We start from the raw sequence: 23,401 nt of genomic DNA, 5'->3' as shown, positions 1-23,401 counted from the left end.
TACCAATGTTATACGCATGGTAAAAAAAAGTCAAAAATATCTGAACAACGTAAGTACTAAGTTCTGAGCCTAAGCGATATATAACAGCAAAGATTAGCATCTTTTACTAAGTAGGACATTATCTCACATCTACACAAAGAATAAGTTTGCTTAGTCAAGGGCAATTTACATATATTATGCAGGAACTAATAAAATATTTCCTCACAGAATATGGAATAGTCAGTAAATGAAAGTTACATATTTGTTTTAGGGTATTAAAACAAAAAATATAATTGCGTCTAAGCACAAATTCCAATCCCAAAGAAAGGCAATGCCAAAGAATGCTCAAACTACTGCACAACTGCACTCATCTCACACGCAAATAAAGTAATGCTCAAAATTTTCCAAACCAGGCTTCAGTAATACGTGAACCGTGAACTTCCAGATGTCAAGCTGGATTTAGAAAAGGCAGAGGAACCAGAGATCAAATTGCCAACATCCGCCTGATCACAGAAAAAGCAAGAGAGTTCCAGAAAAACATCTACTCTACTTAACTGACTATGCCAAAGCCTTTGACTGTGTGGATCACAACAAACTGTGGAAAATTCTTCAAGAGATGGGAATACCAGACCAACTAACCTGCCTCCTGAGAAATCTGTATGCAGGTCAGGAAGCAACAGTTAGAACTGGACATGGAACAATGGACTGGTTCCAAATCAGGAAGAAGTACGTCAGGGCTGTATATTGTCACCCTGCTTATTTAACTTATATGCAGAGTAAATCATGAGAAACGCTGGGCTGGATGAAGCACAAGCTGGAATCAAGATTGCTGGGAGAAATATCAATAACCTCAGATATGCAAAGGACACCACCTTTATGACAGAAAGTGAAGAAGAACTAAAGAGCCTCTTGATGAAAGTGAAAAGAAGAGTGAAAAAGTTGCCTTAAAGCTCAATATTCAGAAAACTAAGATCATGGCATCTGGTCCCATCACTTCATGGGAAATAGACGGGGAAACAGTGGAAACAGTGGCTGACTTTATTTTTCTGGGCTCCAAAATCACTGCGGATGATGACTGCAGCCATGAAATTAAAAGACACTCTCCTTGGAAGAAAAGCTATCACCAACCTAGACAGCATGTTAAAAAGTAGAGACATTACTTTGCCAACAAAGGTCCGTCTAGTCAAGGCTATGGTTTTTCCAGTGGTCATGTATGAATGTGAGAGGTGGACTATAAAGAAAGCTGAGCACCAAAGAACTGATGCTTTTGAACTGTGATGTTGGAGAAGACTTGAGAGTCCCTTGGACTGCAAGGAGATCCAACCAGTCCATCCTAAAGGAAATCAGTCCTGGGTGTTCATTCGAAGGACTGGTGCTGAAGCTGAAACTCCCATACTTTGGCCACCTGATGTGAAGCGCTAACTAAGACCCTGATGCTGGGAAAGATGGAAGGCGGGAGCAGAAGGGGACGACCAAGGATGAGATGGCTGGATGGCATCACTGACTCGATGGCCGTGAGTCTGAGTGAACTCCGGGAGCTGGTGATGCACAGGGAGGCCTGGCGTGCTGTGGTTCATGGTCACAAAGAGTCGGACACGACTGAGCGACTGGACTGAACTGGTGACTCCAGAACCAGTACCTTTAACAACACCTCCAAAAAAATAGTCTCCAAAGTGTAAACCACAACAGATGCCAAGGGGGTAGGAAAAGAAAATGTAACAATTTCTATTTATACTCATCTTTGTATCAAAAATTAGAAATTAAGCTTTATAAATATTCAGTACATGGACTGAAACTGGCCTTAAATAAGACCAAGATTAAACATCGTATACAGTTCACAAGGAACCCAGAGGGGAAAATATCAAGTCCTCCATCTAGAGTGACTAACGCAAACTGCTCACCTGCTGGCTCGTTCTCAATATACTGTGACATAGACGGCAGTGTCCGTGTACCCAGTTCAGTGGAATTATGGATGTGGTTTAGTTTTTACTCACACAATGGATAAGCTGCAAAAGATTCCTACAAAGAAACCACAGGTTAAACACAACATTAATAAAAACAGAAGCACAAAACAGAACGGCACAACTAGCGCTTCTAGCGGAGCTCTTAGCTCGCTCACACCACCCCAGAAATGCTCGCTGGGTTTGAGAAGGCAATCACAAGAATCCCACAACTATGAAGATGGCTATTCGAAGACATTCAGCATCCTCTTGGAAAACCTTGCCTTAAGTACATATCATCCTTAAGACGGACAATGACGATAACACAGGAATAATTTGTAAGCACATAAGCAGATATATCAGGAGAAGTGTGGACTGGGGTCTATGACCAAGCTTCTGTTATACAGCACTTCGGGCATCTGCTACAAACTATGCTATCTTTGCTTCTCCATCCAACACTAAAGTTCCCTTAGCCCTGCCACTGTTAAAAGAAGTTAGCCCTAAGAACACAAACTTCATTTAAAAAACGTGTAATGGCTTATGACGATAAGTGTAAACAATGATATGTCGACTATTCTTTAGAATAGTCAATTGACCAGATATTTTAATCCCAAAGAACCTATTCTAAATCAGGAAAACAAAATTTACCATGTAACATATAAAAACTTCATGTTTTGAAATTAATCCATTTATTTAGTATTTTAAAAGTTACAACCTGTGCTTTTTAAAGTTTGGCAAGAGCTTAGCTTTTTATTTAAACACCTTAACACCTGAGCTACTGCTAACTGCCCACCACCAACTTAAAGTTATTAGAAGATGCCAGCTCTGAAAATTAGTTTCAATCTATATGCTATCTGTCTAGCCATATAGCTAGCTATAAATTACCACATATAAAAGTATACATACACATTCTCCCATATAAATTATAAACCCAGCAATAGGCTGTTTACTGCTCTAATATTGCTGAGTCAAGTCAGACTGTTAACAGTAGCTAAAAGGGAAAGGAATATCAAAACAATAATCCTGCCATACTGGCAAGCTTGTGTTTACAAGCTCTGATTAATACTGTTTTAATAATAAGAAAAACAACCTGCAGTAACTGGCAGCTTCACAGACTCACAGCACAATACACGGCAGACTTAAAGCATGGCCATGGATTTGAGCGCATGGATATTTCACCCAAAGCCTTTTCTTGGAAATAAGGCAATATTCCGGGCACTATCTTCAGTGCTGAAGATACGAAAATGAACAAAAGAGACAAAAACATTGTAGTACGGGGTACAGACACTAAATAAAACAAGAAATAGATGTGAGACAACACACGTGTGTGCACGCGCTCAGTCGCTCAGTGGAGTCAGTCTTCTTGCGACCCCAGGGACTTGGCGCCCACCAGGCTCCTCTGTCCATGGGACTTTCCCAGGCAAGAACACTGGCGTAGGCCGCCACTTTCTCGTCCAGGGAGATCTCTTCCATCCAGAGACTGAACCTGTGTCTCCTGCATTGGCAGGCGGATTCTTTACCACTGAGCCACTTGGGAAGCCCACAGATAACATCTATGGAGCAAAGCAGAGCTGGGACTCAAGAGCTGCTGGGATTATGCAGCTTAAAACAGCACAGTTAGGGACGGCCTCACCAAGAAAGGGATCACTGGGCAAACACCCGTGAGAGAGGGAGCCCCACGTGTGGGAAAGAACATCCTCAGCAGTACAAAAGGAGACTCTCAAGTGAGGATTCCCAGAAGTGACCACGGCAACAAGTCTGGGATGGAATGAGCAAGTGACAGATGGGGTTAAATTACGGATGGGGGAGTAAAATGGAACTGATCACGTAAGTCGTTACAAGGTAAGACCAGAAAGCCAAACTGAAAGTCACTCAGTCATGTCTGACTCTTTGCAACCCCAGACTGTCCATGGAATTCTCCAGGCCATAATACTGGAGTGCGTAGCCTTTCCCTTCAGGGGATCTTTCCAACCCAGGGATCAAACCCAGGTCTCCCGCACTGCAGGCGGATTCTTTACCAGCTGAGCTGCCAGGGAAGCCCAATGTAAGAAATGCAGGTGTTATTCTGAGTGAGATGGAAAACCACTAAATAGTTCTCAGAAGAGACATTACCTCACTTCTTTAAAAGGAACACTCTGGCTACTGTGTTCAGACTGAAGGAAACAGGGTCAAAGGTCGCGAGACTGGTTAGAAAGCTATGAAAATACTGACACCAGCTCACAGTGGTTTGGACCAGGGTGAAAACAGAGGCAGTGAGAGTTTACCAGACTGTGGATATATTCTGAAAGCAGAGGCAACAAAATTTTCTGATATAGGTTATACAGGAAGGTCAGAATATGAGGTTGATTCTTAAGTTTTACAGCCTAGGCAACTAGAAAAACAGATGGGCCATTACCTGACGTAGGAAATTTGTGGAAGAAGCAGGTTTGGAGAACGTATACTGAGTTTACTTCTGGATGTATTAAATCTGAGGTATCTACTAGATGCTACTGCTAAGTCGCTTCAGTCGTGTCCGACTCTGTGCGACCCCATACACGGCAGCCCATCAGGCTCCCCCGTCCCTGGGACTCTCCAGGCAAGAACACTCCAAGTAGAAATGTTAAATAAGAGGCTGGAGCTGACTGGAGAATTTTGAACTGCCAGTATAATTTGGGAGTTATCAGGATATAGATTAATATTCAAAAAGGGTTTGTTAGAGATGGCCTCTAAAATTAAGAGGTCAGGGAAAAAGAATTGCCTGGAAAACCAACCAGTGAAAGAGGCACGTGAGAGAAAGAGAAAACTCTAGGAGTGTGGATGCCAATGAAGAAAGCACTTCAGATGACAGAAGCGATCCGCTGGGCCAGCCTGCTGCTAAAAGAAGCACGTGGCAAGGATCTGTAGCTGACCCTGGGCCTAGCAACAGGGAGGGGACTGGGGCTCTTGACAACGGCGTCTTAGGCAGAACGGTGAACACAGAAGCCCCATCAGAGCGTGCCGCGGAGACAGAGGTGGTGAGAGCGCAGAAACCGTTAAAATTCCCCCCCTTTCTTAATCAAGCTTTTCTTCAACATAAATCCATTTCTTCCTAAAAGATTCTTTTTGGAGCCCTCCAACTTCCCGATAAAAACGAAGTCTACTTGCTGTCAAGATCCGACACTTCTGGGCTATCTTCTGGTTGTGTTCTGAGTTAGGTCCCCTCATTTGAAATCCATGTTCTCCCCTCTTTTCTTTGTTTCAGGAACAGGGGTGTGTTCCTTTTGTCTTTATTAGAAGATTCTCAAGTAATTGTTTTAGGAATTTTATGTAAGCAGGTAGAAGTTGAGTCTTTACATATCAAAATAGTTCCTCTTTCCATCACACTCTTGACTTCTGTTCAAAACAAAATCATTTTTCCAACCTCTAAAAGGCACTGCTTTCTAAGCATCCCATGTTGTTGCTAAGAAACTGTCCTGTCAGTTTATTTCTTGTTCTTTTGTAAGTAAAGCAATTTTTCTTTCTAGAATAACTAGGATTTTCTCTCATGAAATGGTATTCTGTATTTCACAAGGACTTTCTTTGGCCATTTAAAAATTTTCTATCACATAGCACTAGTAGGGTTACTTTCAGTTCAGTCGCTCAGTCGTGTCCGACTCTTGTGTGACCTCATGAATTGCAGCACACCAGGCCTCCCTGTCTGTCACCAACTCCTGGAGTTCACTCAGATTCATGCCCATTGAGTCAGTGATGCCATCCAGCCATCTCATCCTCTGTCGTCCCCTTCTCCTCCTGCCCACAATCCCTCCCAGCAGCAGAGTCTTCTCCAATGAGTCAACTCTGCATGAGGTGGCCAATGCACTGAAGTTTCAGCTTTAGCATCATTCCTTCCAAAGAAATCCCAGGGCTGATCTCCTTTAGAATGGACTGGTTGGATCTCCTTGCAGTCCAAGGGACTCTCAAGAATCTTCTCCAACACCACAGTTCAAAAGCATCAATTCTTCGGCGCTCAGCCTTCTTCAGAGTCCAACTCTCACATCCATACATGACCACTGGAAAAACCACAGCCTTGACTAGACGGACCTTAGTCGGCAAAGTAATGTCTCTGCTTTTCAATATGCTATCTAGGTTGGTCATCACTTTTCTTCCAAGGAGTAAGTGTCTTTTAATTGCACGGCTGCAACCACCACCTGTAGTGATTTTAGAGCCCCCAAAAATAAAGTCTGACACTGTTTCCCCATCTATTTCCCATGAAGTGATGGGACCAAATGCCATGATTTTCATTTTCTGAACGTTGAGCTTTAAGCCAACTTTTTCACTCTCCTCTTTCACTTTCATCAAGAGGCTTTTTAGATCCTCTTCACTTTCTGCCATAAGGGTGGTGTCATCTGCATATCTGAGGTTACTGATAGTTCTCCCGGCAATCTTGATTCTAGCTTGTGCTTCTTCCAGTCCAGCATTTCTCATGATGTACTCTGCATAGAATTAAATAAGCAGGGTGACAATATACAGCCCTGACGTACTCCTTTTCCTATTTGGAACCAGTCTGTTGTTCCATGTCCAGTTCTAAGTCCTAAGGGCTGCTTTAAAGACTCACATAAAATTTCCTCAGTTATTCATTTTTCTTGCCTTATTTTCTCTGTATTTGGCCCACAGAGTTTAATTCTTCGTCTCTAAACCTTTCTTTCTCATTTTCAATGTACAGAATGATAGAGTTCATGTACTTTTGTATTTCTGGCTTTCTAATATTCTAATAATTTTTCAGATTTCTTGTGTTTCTTGTTCCCTGCTTCTTCTATCATCATTGTCATTTTCAATAGTGGTTCTTGTCTTATGAATAAAATGTAAACTAGAATCTCTCTGTGGATATCAATTATCTCTATTTTATCCAGGCCAGCTATATAGATACGTCCTGCTGCTGCTGCTGCTGCTGCTAAGTCGCTTCAGTCGTGTCCGACTCTGTGCGACCCCGTAGGTGGCAGCCCACCAGGCTCCTCTGTCCCTGGGATTCTCTGACAAGAACACTGGGGTGGGTTGCCATTTCCTTCTCCAATGCATCAAAGTGGAAAGTGAAAGTGAAGTCGCTCAGTTGCGACCCCATGGACCACAGCCCACCAGGCTCCCCTGTCCCTGGGATTTTCCAGGCAAGGGTGCTGGAGTGGGGTGCCACTGCCTTCTCCCACAGATAAGCCCTACAACAGGGCACTCATTCCTATCTCTGAAGTATAAAAGAGAAAAGAAAGCAGAACAGAGGATGAACAATAAAAACCATAGTTACACGTCAAGATTAAAACAATCAATTCATCAGTGGCAGATTGTACGTAAAGTTTATTGGGAACATTTGGTCTCTTTTCTCTGAAGAAATGTTTCCTTTGCTAGTACTATTCATCTAATAATAATATATGATTCCTCTCTACTTGTGACAATTATTCATTTCAAATTCTTAAGAGTGTTCACATACTTCCTCCTAATTGCAAAAACAAAACAAAAAAACACTATACAAATGTGCTGTTGTCTAAGAATTAAAGGAATTAATCAGGGAAGTATTAATTCTAGATCTTCCAATTATTAACTTAGGTGTCATCATTTTACCCCTTAACTAGGATAATATGCCAGCAGTTACAGACAGGTAATGGGAACAGTCTTCAAAAGAACACAAGGAAAAGGCTGAATATGGGCCCTACCTCCCACGGCAGAGCTGAAAGAGTGAATCTAAAGACAAAGACCTTGCTTTAAGTGTGTCATGTCTATTAAATGAACCGTGTCGGTACACCGTGTGACATGGTGACACATATTTAAACAACTGTCGATGAAGGGATAGATGAATGCATGACCAGGCTGTGCCCCTGTCTCTGATGGAAATGGAGACATACAGTTACAAGAAACAAAGAGCTGGGAACACTTAGATTCAAGTTCCAACTCACACACATTAAACGAAAGCTAGTAGTAGAAGTAATTCAGAAAACTAAAAATCTAAAATAGTAATAAAGCAAAAGACTCAAGCGAACAGAATAATGAGTGCTCATATACCTAAATGAACACAATATACACTGAAGTTGAACACACACACACCAAGCTACACCTTGAACTGCCTTCAGAATCAGTTCTCCTATACATGGCAACTCTGTCCAGACTGGAAGGCTACAGTCCATGGGGTCAGAAAGAGCCAGACACGAATGAAGTGACTTAGCATGCATGCATGTGCGCACACACATGCCACTGAGTAGTCACCTAATGCTCCGGCCTGTGTAATATTCAAAGTTCACATTCATCACTATTATTTTTGCAATGTAGGCTACTCATTTGTGTAATATCACCATAGCTGTTAGGATAATGTAGTGGTTTTACAGCATGTCCACGAATCCTCTGATACTTCTCCTTAAAAAAGCAGAACCTGATTGGTTCCCATTAAGTGTGGGCTATCCTTAGTAACTTGTTTCTAATGAAGACAAAGTGACAGCAGTGACTATGTGATGTACGAGACTCCGGCACAAGACACTGCGGCTTCCTCCTCACGCTCTTGGCTCGCGCTCTCTCAGAGAAGCGGGCTGCTGTACCCTAAGATCGCTCCGCAGTCCTGCAGAATGGCCCATGTGATGAGGACTGGCAGTTTCTGCCAAAGGCAGAAGAAACCAACGTCTTCTGGAAATAGCCATGAGAATAACCCATCTAGGAAGCAGATTCTTCAGCCTCCTTCAAGGCTTTTTATGACTGCAGTTCCATCTTGATTGTAACCCTCATGAGGCCTTGAGCCAAAACCATCCAGTCAGGCTGCTCCTGGACGTCTGACCCACAGAAACTATGATATAATACACATCCTGAGCTGTTACGTCTATTACTGCACAAAACTACCCTGTATTAGATAAATACAACCGATTTAAATAACCTGTGCATAGATTCTGAATTTTCTTATGCGTCCCCACCACAAAGATTCTCTAATACCATCTCACAAAAGTGCATTTTCTCCCTATTAGAGACCTGCCTGTTCTCATCCTGGGAGCGCCATGTTGGGGACGACAGTGTAAATGAATTATCTGCACCATTCGCTTGCTGACAATGTCTGCACTGCGGCTTAGCACCTAAACTCTGCATGTTTTCATGTGTCTGAGAGCCATCTGTATGTCTTCTTTGGAAAAAGGTCTACTTATTTTTTTGTTATTGAGTTGCATGAATTATTTATACATTTTGAATATTAACCCCTTATCAAATACATGATTTTCAAATATTTTCTCCTATTCAATAGATTGCCTAGAAATAATCTACTTTAAAAGTGTCCTTTTAGAAACAAAAAAGTTAATTAAGGTGGTGGGCAAAATGGGTGAAGGGGGTCAAGTATGTGGTAATGAATGGTAACTAGACTTTCGGTCATGATCACTTTGAGAAATGACTCTCTGCAACCCCATGAACCAAAGCCCACCAGGCTCCTCTGTCCATGGGATTCTCCAGACAATACCGGAGTGCGTTGCCATGCCCTCCTCCAAGAGATCTTCCCAACCTAGGGATCGAATCCAGGTCTCCCTCATTACGGGCAGATTCTTTACCATCTGAGCCACCGGGGAAGCCCGTTCATTAGATTGCCTAGAAATAATCTACTTTTACAGTGACTGACGTGACTTAGAGGCAGAAACAGAAAAGTTAATTAAGGGGGGTGGGCACAAGAGGTGAAAGGGGTCGAGTAAATGATGATGAATGGTAACCAGACTTCTAGTGATGATCACTTTGTACTGAACACAAATGTTGAACACCTAAAGCTTAGATAATATTATATATTAAAAAAAAAAAGAACAAACAATATTTCAGAAACAAATACAGCTTGATCCAACTATTTTAAGAGGGGGGAAGTCTTAATTACTCTTCCAAGCTCTCTGAAGTATTTATTTTGTATTCTCCCATATTTAGCTTTACATACATCAAAGTGCCCTAGAAACGGTTCTTAAAATTTCTCTTATAATTACCTAGCCCATGTTTCCTTTCAGTAAAATAATTTTTTAGTCACACAAAGCTTTGTAATTATTTCCACACTTAAGCTATAAATTCAAAACTAAAAACTTCATGACAAAACAGATTTATGACGAGCTCTGACAGATGCCACCAGAAAGCAGTCTCATATATGCTGGAGCCCATCGCATTCAAGCCTAGCTCCCTAGCATCGTCTCATCCTCCCATTTTCAGCTGCCAAGGCAAAGTAAATGTCCCGAGAGATTAATAAAAATCCACTATTAGCAACTTAAGCTTATACTTTCATTACATCTGACACTTACGTATTATTTTTAATGGATCTCTAGATTTTTCATGTTTTCTATCAACAAGCACCAATGATTGCTTATACATATTTACAAGTGCAAAATATTCAGTACATCTAACTAGTATACACACAATAAATGAGGACTAAGGTGATATTAATTCCATATACCACTGTAATCAACTGGACATATTACCTCAACTAATTGCAGTGAATCAAGCAACCAATCAGACTTAAAGTTACAGGCTGCTGCACAAGAGATCAAACTGCCAACATATGCTGGATCACAGAGAAAGCAAGGAATTCCACAGAAAGATGTACTTCTGCTTCATTGATTATGCTAAAGCCTTTAACTGTATGGATCACAACACATTGTGAAAATTCTTAATGAGATGGGAATACCAGACCACATTACCTGCCTCCTGAGAAGCCTGTATGCAGGACAAGAAGCAACAGTCAGAACTGAACAGGAACAATGAACTGGTTCAAAATTCGCAAAGTACATCAAAGCTGTCTACTGCCACTCTGCTCATTTAACGTATTTGCAGAGCACATCGTGTGAAACGCCCAGCTAGCTGAAGCACAAGCTGAAATCAGGGCCGTGGGAAGAAATGTCGATAGCCTCGGATATGCAGACGACACCACCCTTATGGCAGAAAGCAAAGAGGAACTAAAGAGCCTCTTGATGAAGGTGAAAAAGGAGCTGGCTTAAAACTCAACATTCAGAAAACTAAGATCTTGGCATCCGGTCCCATCAATTCATGGCAAATAGATGGGGAAAATGTAGAAACAGTCTCAGATATCATTTTCTTGAGCTCCAAAGTAACTGCAGATGGTGACTGCAGCCACCAAATTAAAAGACACTTGCTTTTTGGAAGAAAAGTTATGAAAAACCTAGACAGTGTATTAAAAAGCAGAGACATCATTTCGCTGACAAAGGTCTGTATAGTTAAGGCTATTGTTTTTCCAGTAGTCATGTATGGATGTGAGACTTGGACCATAAAGAAGGCTGAGCACCAAAGAATTTATGCTTTTGAACTGTGGTGCTGGAGAATACTCTTGAGAGTCCCTTGGACAACAGGGAGATCAAACCAGTCAATTCTAAAGGAAATCAACCCAATATTCATTGGAAGGAATGGTGCTGAAGTTGAAGCTCTAATACTTTGGCCACCTGATGAGAAAAGCTGACTCACTGGGAAAGACCCTGATGCTGGCAAAGACTGAGGGTAAGAGGAGAAGGGATGACAGGATGAAATGGACAGGAGTTTGACTTGATGGACAGGAGTTTGAGCAAACTCAGGGAGATAGTGAAGGACAGGGAAACTTGGCGTGCTGCAGTCCATGGGCTCACAAGAGTCAGACATGACTAAGTGAATGACCACCACCACCACAGGAAAACTTCCAAGGTATGACTAGCAAACTCTGCAAATGAACAACTTTAGAAACGATAATAATACTACCTAAATCAGAGAGAAATTTTAAGGAACAGCTGTTAAAACTTCTGAGATGAAAAGGGTTTGTTATCCCTAGTAACAAGAGATAAGACAGAAGGCTATACCTGATTATCTACTACTCTTCCCTTAACCTGCTGCTGCTAAGTCACTTCAGTTGTGTCCGACTCTGTGCGACCCCACAGACGGCAGCCCATCAGGCTCCCCTGTCCCTGGGATTCTCCAGGCAAGAACACTGGAGTGGGCTGCCATTTCCTTCTCCAAGCATGAAAGTGAAAAGTGAAAGTGAAGTCGCTCAGTCGTGTCAGACTCTTAGCCACCCCATGGACTGCAGCCCACCAGGCTCCTCCGCCCATGGGATTTGCCAGGCAAGAGTACTGGAGTGGGTGCCACTGCCTTCTCCCCCTTACCTACTACTCTTAACTACTACTCTTCTCTGAAGATAGTTTTGCAAACTATTGTAAAAAAGAAACAATAAACTCAGCACTGGTACAGTGAAAATTACATTACAAAATGTAACTCAAACATATGTAATCAGAAACAAATAATCTAAAAATTTTTATAGACAAAAAGCTGTATTTTCAAATTCTGTTCTGGTAAAGCTTGTATCTCACTAAGTTTTTATAAACTTCTCATTCTGTTAAAGAAAAGTCTTGTAAAAAAATTTTTTTAAGACTATCAATAGCAATCTTTGAGGCAAGAAGTGAAATACAACTCTCAACACACTAGAACAATAAATAATTTCTGTGGTTTACCTTAAAGTATAATTGGCTAAGGCAGGAAAAGATTAGAGTCAAAGAAAAGTGAGATGAAAGAATAAAGTATTAATTCATTTTAAAAAGAGATGAAGAATACTCCTCAAGTTTACCTCTCATTTAGACAGGAAGATCTCTGAATCAAGCGTCACAAGTAACAAGAATGCTGCTCAACCTACCCTCCTTCGAGATACACAAATCAATGAGCTTTAAGCAGCAAAGCTGGAAAGAACCAACCTAACATTGTAAATCAACTACACCTCAATTAAGAAAAAAAAAAGCTGTAGAGATTTATTTTCATGTCAGTAAGCCAGAAAAAGAAAAAACCAGGGTACAGGAAACAAAGAAAGTAAAAAATTCAATGTTATGAATACCAAAAGGTAACAAATGTCATTTGATGCTAAAAAAACACAAAATATGCTCAGAATAATGTATCTGTGATAGATACTGAGATGTGTGTACTATCAAAAAAAAAAAAAAGAAACATCAGTGAAGGTTGAGGAGATACAAAAAACTAGCAAGGCAAAATGTTGAAGCAAGATGGTATGTACATGGGGGTTCCTTGTAATCCATAGACATGTTTGGAAATTTCCATGATAAAAACTTTGACATTATTTCCCTTTTCTTTTCAATCATTTATTGAAGAATTCACATACAAAACTCTTAAGCATACATTACAATCCAAAGAATTTTTACATATATTTATCTAGCTACTCACCTAGATCAAAATTATTTATCATCACTTCAGAGGGTTTTCTCTCATCCCTTCTAAGACACTGACTCCTCTCAACCCAAAGGCAACCAGTCTCCTGACTTCCATTACCCCAGTTAAGTTTTTCAGATTTTAACCTTCACAGAAGTGGAATCAGGCATCATAAACTCTTCTGTGTCTATTTACTTTTGCTTGACAGAATGTTTCTGAGATTCATTCATGTTGTTATAAACATCTTTGCATGGGCTTCTTTCCCCAACTTTTCTTGAGTATCCATGACCTGGAATTACTGGGTCATAGTACAAAGCTACATTCGGCTATAACAGATCCTGACAGCTTTGTAAAGCGCTGAAACAACTTACATTCCCACCAGCAATATATAAGAGTGTTGTTTCATATCCTTGGCAACACTTGGTATTGATTCATATCCTTGGCAACACTTGGTATTGTCGGTCTCTAATTTCAGCCATTTGGCAGGGGTGTGACGGGACGGTGCCTCATTGTGACGTTTCCCTGATGAGTAATAATGCAGAGGGCCTTTGCCTGTGCACACTGCCCTTCTGGGTATCTTCTGCGAAGAACCTGCCTGCTTTTTTGCAGACTTTAAAGTGTGCTGTGTTGCTTCCCTTTTTCTTTTTGATTTCTAGGCTATACTTTCTGGATGCAAGTCTTTCACCAGACTTACTTCATGTGAGTATGTTCTTGTAGTCTGTGGCTCGCCTGTTGCTTTTACATCTTCATAAATAGAAATTCATAACTTAGTGTAGTCTAATTTACCAACTTTACGTTTAAGAAATTTTTGTCTAATCCAGGCTGATAACGTTCTAGGTTTGCTTCTAGAAACTTGATAATTTTAGCTTATACAGATTCAACTCAAATGAATACAGTATCAGGTAGAAATCAAGGTTCATTTTTTCCCCAAATATTCAATATCCAATTTACCTAACACAGTTTATTAAACATGTTTATTAACTTCAGTGGAGCTTTTGCCATAATCCAAGATACTACACATGTGAAGGTTCCACTTCTAGACACTCATATTCCTCCACTGGTCTTTTTGTCCATCTTGTTCTAATTACTCTAACTTGTTAATTACTCTAACTTTATAGCAAGTATTGAGACATTTACATTTTGATATGAATTTTGCAATCCATTTCATCCTAATCTTTAAATTCTGGGACTTAAAGTGAAATCATATTGAACCTACAGCTCAACTTGGAGGAAACTGACATTTTAACAATAGTGAGTTCCTACGATATAAAGATGAAGTATTTCTCCACATACTTCGGTATTTCAAAATGTCTCCTAGCACTGTTTTATAATTTTCAGTGTAGAAGTTTTGCCAAAGTTTTTATTAGATTTATTCTCAGGTATCTTACATATTCTGATACTTTTCTAAAAGTACTTTTGGTTGCTAGTATACTTGCAAAAATGTAAGTTGTCTTTGTACCCTTGTATCTTTTTAAATTGACATCTTCTAAAACTTTACTGGCAAACACTTTAAAAAATTTTTTTCCATTTTTTAAAGTTAACCTTTTCTAACCTGAGGGCACTGGTTAGGATTCCAATGTAGTTAAAGAGAGAAAAAGATAGGGGGCATGAAGCAAGGGTTCACCGAGTATTATACCGGCTGTAGCGTTGCTTTGCTGTTGCTGATGCTATGCAGAGAATTAACAGTTTTCTTCTATTCCTCAGCTGACAAGGATATGCTAACTCTATCAGTGAGAAAATGCTACTGGACAAGTGGCACTAATGAATTCCTCACTCCGTAAAGAAACACAGTATCCATGAAGTGCAATGAAGCAAAGCACAATAAAAACTGAAGTATGCCTGTATATAGAGTACTCTCCGAGCACTGCTTCAGTTGCACTCAATAAGCTCGGATGTAATCTTTTTGTTATTTTTCAGATAAAAATGTTTTCTACTTTTCATCATGACTTCATTTTGATTCATGTGCTATTTAAAATGTCTTGGTTAATTTTCAAACATTTGGAGCCTGCTGCTGCTGAGTTGCTTCAGCCGTGTCCGACTCTGTGCGACCTCACAGACGGCAGCCCACCAGGCTCCTCTGTCCCCGGGACTCTCCAGGCGAGAATACTGGAGTGGGCTGCCGTGTCCTTCTCCAGTGCATGCGTGCATGCAAAGTCGCTTCAGCCGTGCCCAACTCTGTGCAACCCCATGGGCCTAGCTGGTTATTTTTATGTTGCTGTTGCTGTTCAGCGGCTTTTTACTTTTGTACTATGTGCGTCTTTAAAGTGTTTTATTGCTAAGTCATGTCCAACTCTTCTGCGACTCCATGGACTGTAGCCTGCCAGGCTCCTCTGTCTAAGGGACTTCCCAGGCAAGCCTGAATTGTAGTTAATTCCACAGGGTTCAAAGAACACGTACTATATAATTTCCATCCTGTGAAATTTGATGATACTTTGTAAGGACCACAGTATTTCAACAAATGTCCCATATGTGCTTGAAAAGAAAAGCACAGCCTTCAGGTTTAGACAAAATGTTCTATTAATGTCAATTATATGATGATGATTAATCATGTCATTCAAATTTCCTATTTCCTGACATTTTTATATATTTGTTCCATTAGTTATACCAAATGCATATTTAAAATCTCCAGTTATGAATGCATACCTATCTTTACTAATTATATTAACTTCTATATTCAGAGGCAATGTTATCAGATAAACACACACTTAGGATTATTATGTTGTCTTGATGAACTGACCTACTTACTATGATATTTTCCTATTTCTTGCAATATTTCTTCCTTTATGTCTATTTTGAACAATATTACAACTAATGCAGGCATATCAGTTTACTTTTGGTGAGTATTTGCAAACAATACTTCAGTTCAGTCGCTCAGTCGTGTCCGACTCTTTGCGACCCCATGAATCACAGCACGCCAGGCCTCCCTGTCCATCACCAACTCCCGGAGTTTCACTCAGACTCGCGTCCATCGAGTCAGTGATGCCATCCAGCCATCTCATCGTCTGTCGTCCCCTTCTCCTCCTGCCCCCAATCCCTCCCAGCATCAGAGTCTTTTCCAATGAGTCAACTCTTCGCATGAGGTGGCCAAAGTACTAGATACTTACTCAGTCTTTTTATCTTCATATTATGCATATTTTCAAAGTGTTTTTTTAAATAAATGCCTTTGAAAGTTTTTTAATCATGCAATCACTAACCAAAAGGAAGACAGAGTAGCACTATCAATATCAGAAAAGTAGTCTGCAGAAGAAATATTACCAGAGGTAAAGAAGGGTACTACATAATGATAAAGGGGTCAACTCACCAAGACGATGTAACACTCCTAAACAAACACGCACCTAGCAACAGAGGTTCAAACCACATGAAGTAAAGACAGTTGGAAGATGAAGCAGAAATAGACAAACCCACAATTACACTTGAACTTCAGCTCTTCTTGCAGTGACCAGCAAAACAAGGAGACAAAGCCTCAGCGAGCATCACATGTCAACCTGACCTAACAATTACAGGGTATTTAATACAAATGATTAATTTATTATTTAAAATGGAATGCAGACTTTATAGAATATCCTGCCCCAAAGCAACATGACATACATTATTTTGAATTGCACAGACATTTACCAAGACTGACCATATTCTGATTTATACAACTTCAAAGAAGGCAAACAAAATTAAACAAAGTATGTTTTCCATCTACAATAAAATTAAGCCTAGAAATCAGTTACAGAAAGAGATGGGCAAAAATCACCAAATAATTGGGAATTAAACAATATACATCTAAATAACCCACGGGTCAATGTGAAAGTCACAAAAGAACTCAGAAAATATCAACATGAAGATCTGTGAGACCATGTGATGTAGTACTCAGAAGGAAAAGAAGAAAGGTCTCAAATCAACAGCCTTTTAAGCTTACACCTGAAAAATCTGAGTGGATTTAAATCCAAAGCACTTAAGAAGAAACAGTAAAGAGTTAAAATCAGGGTATCTCAAAGCTTTTTTTAAAGTAATAAAAGGCTGGATCTTTAGAGAAGTTAACACAATTGATAAACCTGGAAATGAACTAATGAAGACAAAAGAGAGGTCACACTGACAACATCCGGAATGAAAGAAAGGACATCACTATGGATGCCACAGCTACTAAAGGGACAACAAGAAACAACTTCATGGCAATTAACAGAGACAGATTCCCTGAAACGCCCAAACTACTAAGACTCATGTATTAGGTGACTCACATACTCAAAGGCTGACTATGTTTTTCAGACAGAATTAGGGTATCCTTATCATCCTACATCCATTAAGGCAACTAAACCATCCCTGTTCAATGGAGAAACCTAGGCCCAGGTAACTTAGCTTGCAAACTCTGATAAACATTTATGAAAGAAATAGTAATCCTATCCAAAATTTTTCAGGGAATACAGAGGAAGAAACACTTACGTCTATGAGACCAGCATTATCCGGATACAAAAATATTACACAAAAATGTATCTTTCAAGGACACAGATACAAAAAAATACTCAACAAAATATTAGCAAATCTAACCTAACTTATGAAAATAATGTATCATTACCAAGTGAGGCCTATCTAGAGAATGCAAGGTTGACACAACATTTGAAAATAAATCAATGTAATTCATCTTATTAACACACCAAGGAAGATTAAATCAGATCATCTAAATAAATAAGCTAAAACATCTAAGCACACTCAATGTCCAATCATGATTAAAAAATTCTCATCTAAGCAGAATGGGGACATCCTTAACTTGATTAAAGGATTATTTTACTTAACTATAATATGCAGTATATAATAAAACCTGATAAAAGGCCCTAGTAGCCTTACTAATGAAAGACTGAAAGATTTCTTTCCCTAGGATTACGAATAAGACAAAGGTACCTGTTCTCACCACTGCTTTCAACATCATACTGGAGGTCCTCGTCACGGAAATAAGGGGGAAAAAGGTACAGGGGAGGTGGCTACATACAAATTGAAAACAAAAGAAACAAAAATGCTCTGTATTCACAAATGATGCTAACTTTCTACATGAGAAAATCCGAAAGAATCTACAAAGGAAAAAAAAGTTACTAGGATAGGTGAGTTTAGCAAGGTTTCGAGGTTCAAGATCAGTATACAAAATCAATTGTATTTCTACATACTGTCAGTTAACCCTGGACGTGGAAACTTTGGAAAATTATTATTTCCAATATTATTAGAAGTGATGAGATACCTGGATATAAACCTGACAAGAGCAACAACTTCTGTATCTTGCAACTATAAAATATTAATGAAGGAAAATGAAGACCTTTGATTAAAACCAGAGATATCTCATGTGCCTACATGATTATTCAATATTAAGATGTCAATTCTTATCAAGTTGATCAATGTATTCACTGTAATCTAGGTTAACATCCCCTCAGTCCTTTTTGGAGAAACCAACAAGCCACTTCTGAAAAATGTCATGGAAAAGCAAAGGGAACTAGAAGAGCCAGAACGACTTTGGGAAGCGAAGCTGAAGAACCTGCACTATCTGATTTTAACCTTATTACAAAGCAACAATAATCATGAATGACGAAGTGCATTCTGGCAGAACGGAAGACCGCAGAGATCAAGGGGGGCCAGAAGCACACTCACACACAAGGCCAAGCTGACTTTTGACCAAGCGGTGCTAGAACCGGGAAAATGAACCCGATCCTTATTTCACACCACATGCAAAAATGACTCAAAACAGACTGCTACCCCTTGACATAAAAACAGTAACATCTGAAGAAGAAACTGTAAGGGGAAATATGCCTGACTTTGTACTGAGCAAACTTAGAACACAGAAACACATATTATAAAAGGGAAATTGATGAAATGAATTTAATCAAAATTAAAAGCTCCTCTGGGACAATTAAAAGGTGAGCTTCAGACTGCACTGAGCGTGTGCGCGTCCGCGGGGCGAAGGACTTCTACAGGAAACTGTATGAAGAATTCCTCCAAGCCAATAAGACAAGCAACTCAATGTTCAAAGACAGAAAAGATCTGAACACACACTTTACAAAGGAAGACATACAAATGACCCATAATACACGACAAGTTTTCAGCATCATTAGACATCACGCAAATACAAATTTAAAATAGTGTCATACTACTACATACCCACTAGAAGGGCTAAAATTAACCAAGTTTGATAACATAGAGCCACCGGAACTGTAAAATGGGGGACAGTTTGGCACGTTCTTACAATTAAATATTCATTTACAATACAACCCAACAAATCCATTTATAAGTATTTAACCAAGAGAAATGAAAATATATGTTCACACATTCATGAATGAATGTTTGTAGAGCTTTATTAAAAAGAATCCTAAACTGGAGACAATCCAAATACCCATACATAGGTGAAATGGTCAATTATTGCGGTAAATCAATACACCATAAACTACTAATCAGCAACAAAGGCCGTGAACCAGCTAAACATACACACACATGGATTATCCTTAAAAATAACACAGTGGAAAAAAAACCATGGACACAGAAGAATATACATTACATAATTTATTTATATAAAATTCTAGAACAAATGAAACCCATCTAGAGTGAGAAAAAGAGGACAAACTGTTTCCTAGAGCCAAGGGTAAAAAAGTGCCTTACTGAAAAAGGGAACTTTTGGGGATGAGAGAAATATTCAATATCTTGACTGTAGTAACGAAAATATTCTACTATTGATTGTGGTAGTGGTGACATGACTGTATACATCTGTCAAAACACAAGGAGCCATACATTTTAAATCTATGTATTTTATTATAAGTAAATTATCCTCAATAAAATTGATTCTGTAAAAAAACAGCTCTTTTGGGAAAATACTAACCAGGGAATAATGGTGATGCCCCTATACAAGTACTCAAAAGGTATCAAAAACATCAATAAAATTCAATACCCATTTATGATTTTTTTAAATATCATCAGACGTTAAAAACAACAATAAAATCACTTGGAAAGTTAAGAATACAAGAAAATATTTTAACCTATTATACTCTCCGTTTATCAGAAAGCTTTGGTAAACATTGTAATTGATGCTAAAACATCAGATCCCCTTAAAGTCTAAACCACCACCAAGTTGTGAACTATCACTGCTATCATTTAACATGGTATAAAAATGTTACTAGCCAAAGTAATGAGAAAAAAAAGTGAAAGTGTTAAGTCACTCAGTCCAGTCAGACTCTTTGTGACCCCAAGGACGGCAGCCCACCAGGCTCCCCTGTCCTTGGGGATTCTCCAGGCAAGAATACTGGAGTGAGCTGCCAGTCCCTTCTCCAGGGGACTGTCCCAAAACTGGGAACGAACCCGGTTCTCCTGCACTGCAGGCAGATTCTTTACCAGCTGAGCCACCAGGAAAGTCCTAGTGTAATGAGGAAAACACAAATTATAAAATTTAAAAGCCACAAAACTGTGAATATTTTCAGAAAATCAACTCAGTTAAGTGGTTGCTGCTGCTAAGTCACTTCAGTCGTGTCCGACTCTGTGCGACCCCACAGACCGCAGCCCACCAGGCTCCCCTGTCCCTGGGATTCTCCAGGCAAGAACACTGGAGTGGGTTGCCATTTTCTTCTCCAATGCATGAGAGTGAAAAGTGAAGGTGAAGTCGCTCAGTCATGTCTGACTCTTCGCGACCCCATGGACTGCAGCCCACCAGGCTCCTCCATCCATGGGATTTTCCAGGCAAGAGTGGAGTGTGGTGCCATTGCCTTCTCTGAGTTAAGTGGTTAGATACATGATAAGCAGAAAAAAATTCAAAAGCTTTGGTATAACTGGGGGGTGAGAAATAAATGTTACTGAAAGTTAATATCCAGCAGAGCTACCAAGATGGTATGCCATACATAGAGTTTTATGGAATAAAACTATAAAACTTTCCTTAAGCAAGATGTGAATTAAGAGACATGCTATACATACATATCTATCAGAAGGGAGAGATTCAGTATCACAAAGGTTAATTTGCTCCATATTAATCTAAAATTTCAATATAACCTCACTCAAAACACCTAAAGGATCTTTTATCTAATTTGCAAGTTGAGTCTAAAGTTCATCTGTAGAATGCATAAGATTAACTTCGAAAAGAGTACTAAGTAGGGAGAAACGGTTATCAAAATTTAAATGCATACTGTTTTTAATCTAGCAATTCAATTTCTAGGAATACATGCTGCAGAAATAATCACATGAAGAGGAAATTTACTGAACAGCTGACTCCTAGAATGAAGGCAGAACTCGAAGGGGAAGGGGGAGGTGCACTCTCTACCTCACAGCCTTCCCATGCTGTCTGAAGTTTAAAATTCAGGAAAATTTAAAGGATATTAATAAAAACAAGTAACTGTAAACCGTGGATTCAAATAAAGCATTATTTGTGATTAGAAAAAGAAACTAACCTAAATGTCTTTCAGTAAGGGAACGGTTAATAAATTAAAGCCCATTGAAATTATTTAAATATTATTTAGCTTTTAAAAAGTACCAAGGGGACTTATAATTTATAAGGGAAGATGGCTAAGATACATAATTTGGCGAAAAAAGCAAGTGCTATACCAACGTGTTTAGTATATTCCCACCAAACTCCCCCAAGTTTACATGTACGCACATGTGTTTGAAAGTGCACACTCGGAAGACGTACAGTATTGTTCTAGACTCTGGGATGAGACTGGAGGACAAACAGGACTGTTCACATTGTAGTTTAATGGTTCATTTTCTGTACTGCTGAAATTTTACATCTAGTTTGCATGTTTGTAACTGAATTTTAAAAACTGCAATTATTTCATATAAAAATAATAAATTCCAGAAGACATGTGGGAAAAAAGTCCAAACGTTCGTTAAAAATCTTTTAAATGTTTATCTTCGTGTTTATTTACACACTCTGCAAATGATCTATAGTCTTCACCAAAAGGGGCTGCCAATGTAAAGAAATCTAACTTACCAAACAGGTCATGATAAAAAATAAGACTATATTAGGCCTTTAAAAAAACAACTTTCCCGGAAGCAGCCGACTCAACGCAGAGCCGATGCGTCTGTTAGAAAAAAAAGAGGAAAAAAAAAAAAAGGCCTGGAGAGAGAAGTCTTCTCAACAGCTCTCCCTCGCAGTGGAGAAGGCTGCCCGTCTCCCGCTGGCCTCGGTCCGAGCGGCGCTCAGCGCCTGGACGCGCAGAGCCACTGCCGAGCCGTCCCGCCGAGCCAGGCCGGGGCGGGGGCCGGCCCTGACCCAGCGCGCCGCCGGGGGCGCGGGGCTGCGCGCCCGAGCCTCGGGGACGACCGCGGGGCAGGGGGCGACGGCCGCGGGCGGCTCTCGGGGGCGCGGAGCTGCCGCAGGCCCGCGGCGTCCGACGGCTCGGCTCTAACGGGGTGCCTGGCCGGGGGTCACCGGGGGGGTCTCCACACGGGGCGACTGACCGCGGGCGCGCGGGGCTCTCCCGAGGGGTGCGCGGGAGGGGGCTCCCCACGGGCCGGGCGAGCGGGCTGAGCGGGGCGCTCCCCACGGGGCGCCGGGGGCGGTGAGCGCGCCGGGGCAGACGCTCTCCTCACAGCCGCGCTGACGGAGAAAGGCAGCGCTCGCGGGCCCAGCCGCCAAGGGCAGCGAGGGGCAGCGGCCTGCGGAGGCCCCGCGGCCGCCGCCGGAGGAGCGGGCCCAGGCGGCGAGGACGGCCTCTCCCAGCCAGCGACCCCACCCACCATGGCCGGCGCGGCGGGCCGCGGACGGGCCCCGCTCGAGGGCCGGGGCGGAGAGACGCCGGCGGCGGAGGCGGCAGCTTCCCGGCCGTGCCCCTCGCACGCCAGACGCCGGGACCAGCCTCATTTAAAGAAAAGGAAAGCAATCCCCTCACCGAGCTGAGAAGCGGCTCCGGAGCGAGGACGGCGCTCGGTCCTCCACCCGCCGCCGCCGCCTTCTTCTCCGCCTCCGACTCCTCCCCCGCCCAACGCGCAGCAGCCGGCGGCGGCGGAAACACGGGCGGCGGCGGCGCGCCCCGCCCCTTGCGCCGCGGCGCAGGCGAGGGCGGGGAGCACGCAAGCCCCGCCCCCAAAGCGGACTCGACCAATAGGCTTAACAGACCGCTGCGGGGGGTAAGCCGCATGCCCAATCGGAACCTGCGAAGTGGGCGCGCGTCAGTAGTTGGGACGTGGCGGAGAAGGGGAAAACACTCGTCTTGTCTTTGCCCCCCGCTCCCCTGGCTCGGCAAGGGGGAGCCTCGCCGATTGGCCCTAGAGCGGAAGGACAAACGCCACCCCCGCCCGGCCCCGCCCCCTTTCCCTGCAGCACTGCGACGTTTGAGGGGGCGGGGCGCCGGGCCAGGCCGGGCCGGGCCGGGCCCGCTAGGCCTCCAGTGGGTTGAGCGGGGAGACAAGGGCGGGGTCTCAGGGGAAGGGAGGCC

At 41.5% G+C, this 23,401-nt stretch overlaps 1 protein-coding gene across 1 annotated transcript in view; it reads right to left on the bottom strand.

Moving 5' to 3' along the window:
• PJA2 (praja ring finger ubiquitin ligase 2) overlaps nt 1–22,972 on the bottom strand; it is a 78,722-nt gene extending 55,750 nt beyond the window's left edge. Inside the window, exons 1-2 of the mRNA XM_018049984.1 lie at nt 22,856–22,972; nt 1,881–1,998 (exon numbers count right to left, since the gene is read on the bottom strand). Of these exons, the coding sequence (XP_017905473.1) occupies nt 1,881–1,911 (31 nt within the window). The 5' untranslated portion in view covers nt 1,912–1,998; nt 22,856–22,972. The remainder of the gene's footprint in view (nt 1–1,880; nt 1,999–22,855) is intronic.

This window comes from Capra hircus, chromosome 7 (genome assembly GCF_001704415.2).
Source record: "Capra hircus breed San Clemente chromosome 7, ASM170441v1, whole genome shotgun sequence".
Lineage (NCBI taxonomy): Eukaryota > Metazoa > Chordata > Mammalia > Artiodactyla > Bovidae > Capra > Capra hircus.
The sequence above is the reverse complement of the archived record's forward strand: the minus strand, read 5'-3'. Positions and strand labels throughout refer to the sequence as shown.